Raw genomic sequence first — 13,111 nt, forward strand, 5'->3', positions numbered from 1 at the left:
TTGCTTCAGTCTCCTGGTATCTTATGTTGAATAAACAGCAATGCACATGGGTGAGCCAAGTACATGAGGCATATATATGCAGCCACCAATAAGCAGCTATTAAGCCTACCTAAGTATGTTTTTTTAACAAAGGATACCAAGATAATAAAACAAATGATATAACAGAAGTAAATTGGAAAAAAAAATTAAAATTGCATGCTCTATCTGAATTATCAAATATACAATTGGGGTTTCATATCCCTTTAATTACCAGTAATCTTAAAGAATAAGACAAAATATACAGGATCAGCACCAGTACTCTGTCTTGAGCTTTAAATTAACTCAGATACATCAGGTATATTGCAGCATATTGTGAAATAATGTTTTTTTTATGTATAAGGAAGGTGTGTAGTTTGTATTAAAATAATAATATTTGAACGGTCTATATTCTGTGTAGGGTTGCCACTTCAGCCATGTTTTCCTGGATACTTATGAGTTACACATGTTGCAGGGTGTGCAGAGGGGAACATGCATTGCTCCTCTGGACAGCACACAAATAGTGACCCTGGACAGCACTATTCATGTTCCTCCCTGCATACACTGCAGCATGTGTAACTCAAAAGTGTCCAGGAAAACATGGTCGGGGAGACAACCCTAATTCTGTGACACATTAGCACTGGAAACAAACATATGCATGTCTACACAGACAAAAGGCTATTAATATCATTAAAGGGACACTGAACCCAAATTTTTTCTTTTGCGATTCAGATAGTGCATGCAATTTTAAGCAACTTTCTAATGTACTCCTATTATCATTTTTTCTTTGTTCTCTTACTATCTTTACTTGAAAAAGAAGGCATCTACGCTTTTTTTTTTGGTTCAGGACTCTGGACAGCCTTTTTTATTGGTGGATGAATGTATCCACCAATCAGCAAGGACAACCCAGGTTGTTCACCAAAAATGGGCCGGCCTCTAAACTTACATTCTTGCATTTCAAATAAAGATAGCAAGAGAACAAAGAAAATTTGATAATAGGAGTAAATTAGAAAGTTGCTTAAAATGTCATGCTCTATCTGAATCACAAAAGAAAACATTTGGGTACAGTGTCCCTTTAACCCCTTAACGACCGAGGACGTGCAGGGTACGTCCTCAAAAAAAAGGCAGTTAACGCCTGAGAACGTACCCTGCACGTCCTCGGTGTGGAAAGCAGCTGGAAGCGATCCTGCTCGCTTCCAGCTGCTTTCCGGTTATTGCAGTGATGCCTCGATATGGAGGCATCCTGCAATAACTCTAGATGGCCATCCGATGCAGAGAGAGCCACTCTGTGGCCCTCTCTGCACTGGACATCGATGGCCGGTATCGTTGGTGGGTGGGAGCCGACTTGGGAGGCGGGTGGGCGGCCATCGATGGGCCGGGTAATGTAGAGGGGGGCGGGATCGGGGGCAGGGCCGATGGGGGCGCGCACGGGCGCGCGCGCGTGCACGGGGGGGGGCGGCGGGCGGGCGCGTGCACGGGACGGGAGCGGGTGGGAACGCTACACTACAGAAAATCAAAGTTTGAAAAGTTTGAGAAAGGGGTATTTGAATTTAAAAAATATATAAATCGAATGTATCTAGGAGGGGGTGGGGGGTTGGTCTTTGGTGGGGCAGGGAGCTACACTACAGAAAAGGGGAAAAAATGAAAAAATATAAGCAATTTTATTCTAAACTGGGTACTGGCAGACAGCTGCCAGTACCCAAGATGGCGGCCATTAAGACAGAGGGGGAGAGTTAGAGAGCTGTTTGGTGGGGGATCAGTCAGGTTGGGGGCTAAAGGGGGGTCCTACAGAGCAGCATATGTAAATATGCCTTTTCTTTTAAAAAAAAAAAAAAGCCCAAATATAGCTTTTATTTTAGTACTGGCAGAGTTTCTGCCAGTACTTAAGATGGCGGGGACAATTGTGGGGTGGGGGAGGGAAGAGAGCTGTTTGGGAGGGATCAGGGGGTCTGATGTTTCAGGTGGGAGGCTAAGCTCTACACTAAAGCTAAAATTAACCCTGCAAGCTCCCTACAAGCTACCTAATTAACCCCTTCACTGCTAGCCATAATACGTGTGATGCGCATTTAGCGGCCTAAGTACCAAAAAGCAACGCCAAAGCCATATGTGTCTGCTATTTCTGAACAAAGGGGATCACAGAGAAAAATTTACAACCATTTATGCCATAATTGCACAAGCTGTTTGTAAATAATTTCAGTGAGAAACAAAAAGTTTGTGAAAAAGGGAACTTTTTTTTTTATTTGATCGCATTTGGCGGTGAAATGGTGGCATGTAATATACCAAAATGGGCCTAGATCAATACTTTGGGTTGTCTGCTACACTAGACTAAAGCTAAAATTAACCCTACAAGCTCCCTACAAGTTCCCTAATTAACCCCTGCACTGCTGGGCATAATACACGTGTGGTGCGCAGCGGCATTTAGCGGCCTTCTAATTACCAAAAAGCAATGCCAAAGCCATATATGTCTGCTATTTTTGAACAAAGGGGATCCCAGAGAAAATTTTACAACCATTTATGCCATAATTGCACAAGCTGTTTGTAAATAATTTCAGTGAGAAACCGAAAGTTTGTGAAAAAGTGAACGATTTTTTGTATTTGATCGCATTTGGCGGTGAAATGGTGGCATGAAATATACCAAAATTGGCCTAGATCAATACTTTGGGATGTCTTCTAAAAAAAAATATATACATGTCAAGGGATATTCAGGGATTCCTGAAAGATATCAGTGTCCCAATGTAACTAGCGCTAATCTTGAATAAAATGGTTTGGAAATAGCAAAGTGCTACTTGTATTTATGGCCCTATAACTTGTAAAAAAAGCAAAGAACATGTAAATATAGGGTATTTCTAAACTCAGGACAAAATTTAGAAAATATTTAGCAAGGGTGTTTTTTGGTGGTTGTAGATGTGTAACAGATTTTGGGGGTCAAAGTTAGAAAAAGTGTGTTTTTTCCACTTTTTTCTCATATTTTATAATTTTTTTTATAATAAATTATAAGATATGATGAAAATAATGGTATCTTTGGAAAGTCTATTTAATGGCGAGAAAAACGGTATATAATATGTGTGGGTACAGTAAATGAGCAAGAGCTAAACACAAACACCGCAAAAATGTAAAAATAGCCTTGGTCCCAAACGGACAGAAAATGGAAAAGTGCTCTGGTCACTAAGGGGTTAAGCATTGTATTTTATAACATTACATAATACTCTAGAGCAGGGATGGACAATTGCATACCTCCCAACATTTCAAAATTCAGAAGAGGGACACCATACCCTCTTCTGGGGCTTAAAAATCATAAGACCAAAGTAATTTAAATAAAATTCTAACTAAAGTCATACATTTTAATACACTTAGGCAGCAAATCAAACACAAGCTCAAACCACTGGTATGGCTATGTGAGCTATGTATTTAATTAACCTTTGCAGAGACATTGCTAAATATTTTTATCTTAATTGGACATTTAATAATAAATTCTTTAAAACTGCTCTCTAGCATTAATATTCTAGATTCTGGCCTTTAAAGTCATCAAAAATGCACAGTAGCACACTACATAGCATACACTTACACATGCAGATACACACACACTACATAGCATACACTTATACATGCAGATACTCAGACACTGCATAGTATACACTTATACATGCAGACACACACACACTACATAGCATACACTTATACATGCAGATACACACTTATACATGCAGATACACATACACACACTACATAGCTTACCTTTATACATGCAGACACACACACACTACATAGCATAAACTTATACATACAGATACACACACACAGTTATGGATACAGATAGACACACACTACATCATATATGGGTATCTGTAATTCATTGTATGGGGTCCTGCGGTTGGCAAGCACATTAGCTGGCAGTCTTGCAGCTGCCACTGTTCGTTACCCTGGTATTAGCACTGCTCATTGTATACAACTGAAGGCATGCTAGTATTATCATCAGGGGTTAGACATCATCACTACCAGAGGTAGGTTAGAGAGGTCACCATTACCCGTGGTCAGAGTGTATACAGCCTTCTTACTCCTGCCTTTAGTGGCTTTGTGCATGGAAGTTTTAGGTCTCACGACTGCAGCATCGGACGCAATCCCCTTTGCTCGTTTTCACATGAGACCTCTACAGCTTTGTATGCTGAATCAATGGTGCAGGGATTATACAAAGAAATCACAATTAATATCCTTAAATCCCAATGTACGACTCTCTCTGACATGGTGGATAGATCACCATCGTTTAGTTCAAGGGGCTTCTTTTGTTCGGACAACCTGGACTGTGATCACAACAGATGCGAGTCTTTCAGGTTGGGAGCTGTTTGGGGATCTCTGACAGCACAAGGGGTTTGGAAATCTCAAGAGGTGAGATTACCAATAAATATTTTAGAACTCTGTGCAATTCTCAGAGCTCTTCAGTTTTGGCCTCTGTTAAAGATAGAACCGTTCATTTGTTTTCAGACACACAATATCACAACAGTGGCATATGTCAATCATCAGGGTGGGACTCACAGTCCCCAAGCTATGAAAGAAGTATCTCAGATACTTGCTTGGGTGGAATCCAGCTCTTGTCTAATCTCTGCGGTACATATCCCAGGTGTAGACAATTGGGAGGCGGATTATCTCAGCCGCCAGACTTTACATCCAGGGGAGTGGTCTCTCCATCCAGATGTGTTTTCTCAGATTGTTCAGATGTGGGGTCTTCCAGAGATAGATCTCATGGCCTCTCATCTAAACAAGAAACTTCCCAGATACCTGTCAAGGTCCAGGGATGTTAAGGCGGAAGCAGTGGATGCGCTGACACTTCCTTGGTGTTATCATCCTGCTTACATTTTCCCGCTTCTAGTTCTCCTTCCAAGAGTGATCTCCAAAATCATCATGGAACAATCATTTGTGTTGCTGGTGGCTCCAGCATGGCCACACAGGTTTTGGTTTGCGGATCTGGTTCGGATGTCCAGTTGCCCGCCTTGGCCACTTCCGTTACGGCTAGACCTACTATCTCAAGGTCTGTTTTTCCATCAGGATCTCAAATCATTAAATTTGAAGGTATGGAATGTGAACGCTTAGTACTAAGTCATAGAGGTTTCTCTGACTCAGTGATTAATACTATGTTACAAGCTCGTAAATCTGTCTCTAGAAAGATTTATTATAGCGTTTGGAAGACTTACATTTCATGGTGTTCTTCTGATAAATTCTCCTGGCATTCTTTAAGAATTCCTAGAATTTTACAGTTTCTTCAGGATGGTTTGGATAAGTGTTTGTCTGCAAGTTCCATGAAAGGACAAATCTCTGCTCTTTCTGTTTTATTTCACAGAATGATTGCTATACATCCTGATATACACTGTTTTGTACAGGCTTTAGTTCGAATTAAGCCTGTCATTAAATCAATCTTTCCTCCTTGGAGTCTTAATTTGGTTCTGAAGGCTTTACAGGCTCCTCCATTTGAACCTATGCATTTTTTGGACATTAAACTACTTTCTTGGAAAGTGTTGTTCCTTTTGGCCATCTCTTCTGCTAGAAGAGTTTCTGAGTTATCTGCTCTTTCTTGTGAGTCTCCTTTTCTGATTTTTCATCAGGATAAGGCAGTTTTGCGGACTTCTTTTCAATTTTTACCTAAGGTTGTGAATTCTAACAACATTAGTAGAGAAATTGTTGTCCCTTCCTTGTGTCCTAATCCTAAGAATTCTTTGGAAAGATCCTTACATTCTTTGGATGTGGTAAGAGCTTTGAAATATTATGTGGAAGCTACTAAAGATTTCAGGAAGACTTCCAGTCTATTTGTTTTATTTTCTGGTCCTAGGAAAGGTCAGAAGGCTTCTGGTATTTCCTTGGCTTCTTGGTTGAAACTTTTGATTCATCAAGCTTATTTGGGGTCGGGTCAGGCCCCGCCTCAGAGAATTACAGCTCATTCTACTAGATCAGTCTCCACTTTGTGGGCTGTTAAGAATGAAGCTTCAGTTGATCCGATTTGCAAAGCGGCAACTTGGTCCTCTTTGCATACATTTACTAAATTCTACCATTTTGATGTATTTGCTTCTTCGGAAGCAGTTTTTGGTAGAAAAGTTCTTCAGGCAGCTGTTTCAGTTTGATTCTTCTGCTTTTGATTTAATTTTTTTCTTTCAAAAATGAAAATAAACTTATTTTTTTGGGTTGTGGATTAATTTTTTCAGCGGAATATGGCTGTTTTTATTTTTATTCCCTCCCTCTCTAGTGACTCTTGAGTGGAGATCCACATATTGGGTATTGCTATCCCATATGTCACTAGCTCATGGACTCTTGCCAATTACATGAAAGAAAACATAATTTATCATCAGGGGTTAGACATCATCACTACCAGAGGTAGGTTAGAGAGATCACCATTACCCGTGGTCAGAGTGTATACAGCCTTCTTACTCCTGCTTAACCCACACACCATTCCTTTTCCACAGGGAATCTAACAGGTATCTAACCCTGTGAGAGCAAAGCCAGCTGCTTCTGAGCATGGGCCCAATAGAAATAATTTTTTTTTTTTTTTTTTTTAATGCATGAGGCAAATCAGGCCAGATGGCTAGCAACCCGGGACAGACCCCTAAAATCGTGACTGTCCCGCGAAAATCGGGACAGTTGGGGGGTATGCAATTGATGGCCCATGAGCCAAATGCGGCCCTCTAATTTTGTTTTTGCAGCACCCAAATAAATTAGAACTAAGAATCTGGGCAATAGGTTTTGTAGCCTCAGAAGAAGCTGAACTATAAATGTGTGTATTGTGAACATGTGGTGCATGGACAGACAAGGTGGCCACAATTCAAAAGAGCCAACTGGAAGGGGGAAATAGAAGATAGAGGGTATCCTATCCTGCAATCATACCTAAATCCGCCCATGTAACACTGGACATTTTTAGGCAATATATTATTATTTGTGTGTTTAATAGCCAAAAATATATACATGGCCCTTAAAAGGCTTCTACAATATTTGTTCTGTAATGTTAAGAAATTGACCAGAGTAAAAGATTTACCAACTTTTTACATGACAAAGAACTAAGTATGTTATGATGATAACAGAGTAATAATTAAAAATGAGAATGAGTTTGTGCATATGCTTATACGTATTTTTATTTTTTTCTCCTTTGGCTTTACTATCATTGATATATGACTTCACATTAGGCAAATATACAGTATATGCATCATTTTACCACTACAGGTTTCTTATTAAAATAAGTGCTATACCCACTTTTATAGAAACCCTATACCAGATAGTTCTTGCTGTGGTGCCTCTGTTCTCAAAACTGGGGTGTACTAAAAGGAATGACGAGGGTGAATGACAAAATGGAATGCCCATAGACTTTAAGGGGATATAAATTAAAAGCTGCTATAGCAACACAACTATGAAACATATCTAATAGATATTTAGCAGATATGTTCCCCAGATGGAGTATCATATTCTGAAAATGAGATTATGTCAGATTATAGCTGCTTTCTATGGAATGACAAGGGTGAATGACAAAATGGAATGCCCATAGACTTTACTAGGATGTAAACTTAAAATTGCTATAACAAGAAAACTAAGAGACATATCAAGTAAATATTTACCAGGTATGTTGCACAGGTACAGTATCATATTCTGAAAGTGAGATTATGTGAGATTATAGCTGCTTTCTATGGAATGATAAGGGTGAATGACAAAATGGAATGCCCATTTCTAGCATGTAAATTTTGATGCTTAAGTGGCCGGTTTTTAAAAATTCTATTAAAAACAGGGGCACTTTAATTCATCAAAATTTACATTTCTAAGAGAGAAAGAAGCACAGAGTCGCCAACATGGCCTAGTAACGTCACGGCAGTCAGATACAAAACATCAGCAGGATAGGAAATATACTCACAAGCGTAGCGCACCCAAATGGTGCTATTGTGGCAGCCTGGAACATCAAACAGTGGTCCAGCTCACTGGTCTCTACAGCCAGATAGAGATGATCCTTGGCGAGGGCCTATCCTATGATGCCTATAAGGGCAAAAAAGGCACACACATAGCCCAGTAACGTTTGTACACCAGATAAAAAAGGATTCAAGGTTGTACTTACAGGAAACAAAGCACCACCTGGTGCAATATCAGCAGTACTGGGACCTCTCAGCCGCCCAGTGGACTGTGGAATCCAATTTGCAGGATGCAGAAAATCACCACTTTGGAAGATAGAACTAGCACACACACTCTGCCCCCAAACAGGAGCAGAATAATTGTGACAAAGCAAGTGTATATTTAAAAACTTTTATTTTAAAAACAGCGACATGTTTCTCAGCCACCACAGGCTGTTTCCTCAGGCTAAGCCTGTGGTGGCTGAGAAACATGTCGCTGTTTTTAAAATAAAAGTTTTTAAATATACACTTGCTTTATCACAATTATTCTGCTCCTGTTTGGGGGCAGAGTGTGTGTGCTAGTTCTATCTTCCAAAGTGGTGATTTTCTGCATCCTGCAAATTGGATTCCACAGTCCACTGGGCGGCTGAGAGGTCCCAGTACTGCTGATATTGCACCTGGTGGTGCTTTGTTTCCTGTAAGTACAACCTTGAATCCTTTTTTATCTGGTGTACAAACGTTACTGGGCTATGTGTGTGCCTTTTTTGCCCTTATAGGCATCATAGGATAGGCCCTCGCCAAGGATCATCTCTATCTGGCTGGAGACACCAGTGAGCTGGACCACTGTTTGATGTTCCAAGCTGCCACAATAGCACCATTTGGGTGCGCTACGCTTGTGAGTATATTTCCTATCCTGCTGATGTTTTGTATCTGACTGCCGTGACGTTACTAGGCCATGTTGGCGCCTCTGTGCTTCTTTCTCTTATAGATCACGCCACACCAGGATGACCGTCCTATGACAGAGAGCTGCCTTCTTTCTTTTGGATTATTCTTTGTGTGGACATTTTGTTATTTCATTATACCAATATCATCTGGGTCCACTTGTGAGCATATCATCTCTAATAATCTGATATAAGTGTGCTAGGTTTATTGTATATTCTCTTAATTATCTGTATATATCTGCTTACTGTTTGCTGCTTATTGTTAGCGCCCCCTAGGAGTGTGGTGTATGTTCTATATGCACCACCCTCCTTATATCTTTTGTTATAAAATTTACATTTCACTCGTTTTGTGAAAAAATACTTACCTTTTAATCTTGACAGCCGCTCCAGCTTCCTCCGTCCGTCACAAAGCCTCTTCCTGGGTCTAAAATGAGGAATCCGGTGTTCTGTTAAGGGACCGAACTTTTGAAATGAGCGAACCCTGTCACTTCCTGTGACGTTACATCAGCTGTTGTACACATTTTGGCCCTAATGCGCATGCGTACCAGCGTCATCACATACCTGGCCGCATACGTCACTGTGAAACTATTTAGACTTGTGAAATTCAGAAGCCTTTCTATAGCGCATGCGTGGGATTTGCTATCACAAATGGGGGTCTTATGGAACGCTGTTTATTCAACAATATATGTGAATTATGGTGTAAAACCGATATAAATGTAAGGATCAGAAAATGTATACTTACTTAAAAATATTAAAACACATAGAACAATTTATTTGTGTGTGGATGAAACAAAAATATAAAATAACAACCTATAACCTCAAACGCATACAAACAAGAAGGCGTGCAGTAAAAGCAGTTCACTTTATGTTTACTTTAAAATACGACATTGCAAAATGATATTTTTGTTGGTAAAGCAATGACAACGTGACCAGACTTTCTACTAAAGCAAAATGGATCTTCCAACAGAAGCAGTGGCGATAGCCAAGTGGCTGTTTGTCATGCAGGGACGAATAAACAGCGTTCCATAACCCCCCCCCCCCCCCATTTGTGATAGAAAATCCCACGCATGCGCTATAGAAAGGCTTCTGCATTTCACAAGTCTAAATAGTTTCACAGTGACGTATGCGGCCAGGTATGTGATGACGCTGGCATACATGTGCATTAGGGCCAAAATGTGTACAACAGCTGATGTAACGTCACAGGAAGTGACATGGTTCGCACTTTTCAAAAGTTCGGTCCCTTTACAGAATTCTGGCTTCCTCCAATCATGGCGTTGAATCAGACACTAATTCCCCCGGGGAAGGGGGGGAAAGCCGTGATTGGAGGATGACCGATCCATCATTTCTGACGTAGGAAGAGGCTTGCGACGACCGGGGGAAGCTGGTGCGGCTGTCAAGTTTAAAGGTAAGTATTTTTTCACAACACAAGTGAAATTTAAATTTTTATGAATTAAAGTGCCCCTGTTTTTAATTGAATTTTAAAAACCAGGCACTTTAGCATCAACATTTATATTCACTTTAAGAGCACTTTGAAAACCCATCTTTTTAGAGAAGCTTACTAATTTCCACTGAAAGTTCCGTCTAGATCCTAACCAGCAAAATAACTCTTGAACTGCTTTCTCTCCAAAACCTTTAACAAGGAACATACTATGCTCTTTCTGGAGGCCTGAGGACAGGTTTGAAAACCAGTGCCTTAGCCTAAATCCTAAAACCCATAGCGAAGTCCACCAAATAATATTGCAAGCTGATAGTTATAGTGTGCGTGCTAAAGTTACTTCTGAACTACAAGTCCCATGGTGCTCGGTTGGCTCCTGTTACTATTCTCTCTGGGATAAGTAACTGGAACTCTATAGGTAGAATTCGGTGAAGTATAAGTTTTAATTTTAGTAATTGATTGTATTCATTGGCCAATGGCCACTGGCTCTAAGGCGTCTCTGGCTTTCTCATCACATTCACTATTGAAGCGGTCACTCCCGAGTCCTGCGTCTCATCACCTTGGAATGTAAAAAGAAAAAGGATTGGTGCTGTACTAAGTGTCCATTCAAAATAGCTCAATCATAGGGAGGGAGAACGAATCATTATACATTGAATGTTAAAGGCTACTGAATTGTCAGCGCAAGGGGTTAACCAAGAAAATGCTGTCATGGGTTAATCGAGAACATTATATTCAACGTAAAGCTGTACACGGGGAACGCCGATTAATAAAATTCAAAACAAAACAAAAAAATTAAAAAAAAGTAGATCTACTATTCCTTTTTGAATACATGAACACATCAGAAGTCCCGCCAATCAACATTGCATGCCGGGGCTTGTAGTTTTTCTAAACAAATGCCAAAAAGTATTACAGACCTTGGTAATGACACCAATTGAACTACAAATCCCATAGAACTTGGCGCACGCAGCATGTTACTGTCAGATTCCTCCTGTAGAGTGCACAGAGATGCTGAAGCTAGAAGGGGGGTGGTTTTTAGCGTTTATTTCTGAAGCATGTTTGGGCTTCGGATGGCAGTCCGGCGAGTATGGCAAGATTGGGGCCCCTGGGTTCCTTTTTCTTGCAATTCTTTCTTAGGCTTATCGTCATATTATAGCACCATAGCTGAGGCTACCGATGATCTCACGGGGAATGGGAAGAGGAGAGAGAAAATCCTTACTCTGCAGTCCATGAACCCGCAGGTCAAGGCCGTGGAATATGCTGTGCGTGGTCCCATAGTGCTGAAGGCTGGGGAAATAGAGAAGGAGCTGCAGAATGTATGTGTGGTAACAACACCCATGTTATCCTACTGTCCCGTGCACATGAGGGGTTAACTAAGGACATTACCTTGCGTGTAATTGTATGTGTGTGTCTGAGGGCAACGTGTATGTTCTTTACGTAAGGGTGTTAGACCGGAAGGCGCTTTCAGACTTGTGCATGAGGGGTTAACTTGAAACGGGCTACCAGACTTGTGCATGAGGGGTTAACTTGAAACGGGCTACCAGACTTGTGCATAAGGGGTTAACTTGAAAGGTGCTGCTAGCCATGTGCATGAGGTTAACATGGAAGGTGCTGCCAAGTGCCAACCTTGTACGGTGCATGAGGAGTTAATTTGGAAGGTGCTGCCAACCTTGTACAGTACTGTACATCATGTGTTGACTTGGAATATGCTGCCAACCTTGTATAATGCATGTGGGGTTAACTTAGAAGGTGCTGCCAGTCTTGTGCATGAGGGATTAGCTATAAAGGTGCTACCAGGCATGTGCATGATGATTTAGCTATGAAGATACTGCCTGCCTGTTGAGGGTTAACAAACAAGATTTAACACATAGTCAGCCTCAAGGTATAGAGCATACCTGTGCAAAGGCAATGCAAAGCAGAAGTAATAACAGGTTCTTAAAGGGGTACTAAACCCAGATGTTTTTTTCTTTCTTTATTTTAGGTTCAGCACCCTGGATAGCACTTTCTTATTGGTGGCTACATTTAGCCACCAATAAGCAAGCGTAACCCAGGTTCCGAACAAAAAATGGACTGGCTCCTAAGCTTTGCATTCCTGCTTCGTAAATAAAGATAGCAAGAGAACAAAGAAAAATTTATAATAGGAGTAGATTAGAAAGTTGCTTAAAATTGCATGCTCTATCTGAATCGTGAAAGAAAAAATTTAGGTTTAGTGTCCCTTTAAGCTTAAAAAGGTTTTAGCTAATGCAATATTTAATAAATTAGTAGAAATATACATCAGCCACATACTGATAAGCTGTTCATCAGTCATTCTCAACAAGGATACTGGGAAATACGTGTCAGATCTATAAGGTTAGTAAATTAGGGCTTTACAGGGTTGGCACTCACCCCATCTGTCATTTGGAAGTATTCGCTCAGTACTTTCATTCAGTTAGTTCCAAAAAATAATTCTTAAAAATGTGTAAATATATACATAATGTAAACTTAGCTATGGTTATACTAGTTATGTACAGTATGTGTGTATGTCTGTGTCTTCATTTGAGGCATAGTACCACAGTGTTGGAATTCTATATTATAATCAAATGATTCAGCCCAAGATATAATTTGTGTGGGTCAGTCAATGAAATTTGACTTACAATAAGGTTTAAATGTGGAACTCGAAGGGAAAATAGGGGGCGCCCTTGGTGATCAGATATGATATATTAGGTGCGGAAGGTAAATAAACTATTGTAATGATTCTAATTGGAATTGCAGCAGATAAACCTACAAATATGGTCAGAAAATGTACATCACAATAAAATAGAGGTTGTTTAACTAATACTTGTTTTAACGATAAACATGTTAAAGTGATGGTATGTAAGTCCAGAGATGGACAAAAT

General features: G+C 40.3%; 1 protein-coding gene across 1 annotated transcript in view; it reads left to right on the forward strand.

Moving 5' to 3' along the window:
• The first annotated feature begins 11,231 nt into the window (after positions 1–11,231).
• Positions 11,232–13,111, forward strand: part of GPT2 (glutamic--pyruvic transaminase 2) — a 326,120-nt gene continuing 324,240 nt past the window's right edge. Inside the window, exon 1 of the mRNA XM_053701929.1 lies at positions 11,232–11,551. Within this exon, the coding sequence (XP_053557904.1) occupies positions 11,291–11,551 (261 nt within the window). The 5' untranslated portion in view covers positions 11,232–11,290. The remainder of the gene's footprint in view (positions 11,552–13,111) is intronic.

The sequence above is a fragment of the Bombina bombina genome, chromosome 1, assembly GCF_027579735.1.
Source record: "Bombina bombina isolate aBomBom1 chromosome 1, aBomBom1.pri, whole genome shotgun sequence".
Taxonomy (NCBI): Eukaryota; Metazoa; Chordata; class Amphibia; order Anura; family Bombinatoridae; genus Bombina; species Bombina bombina.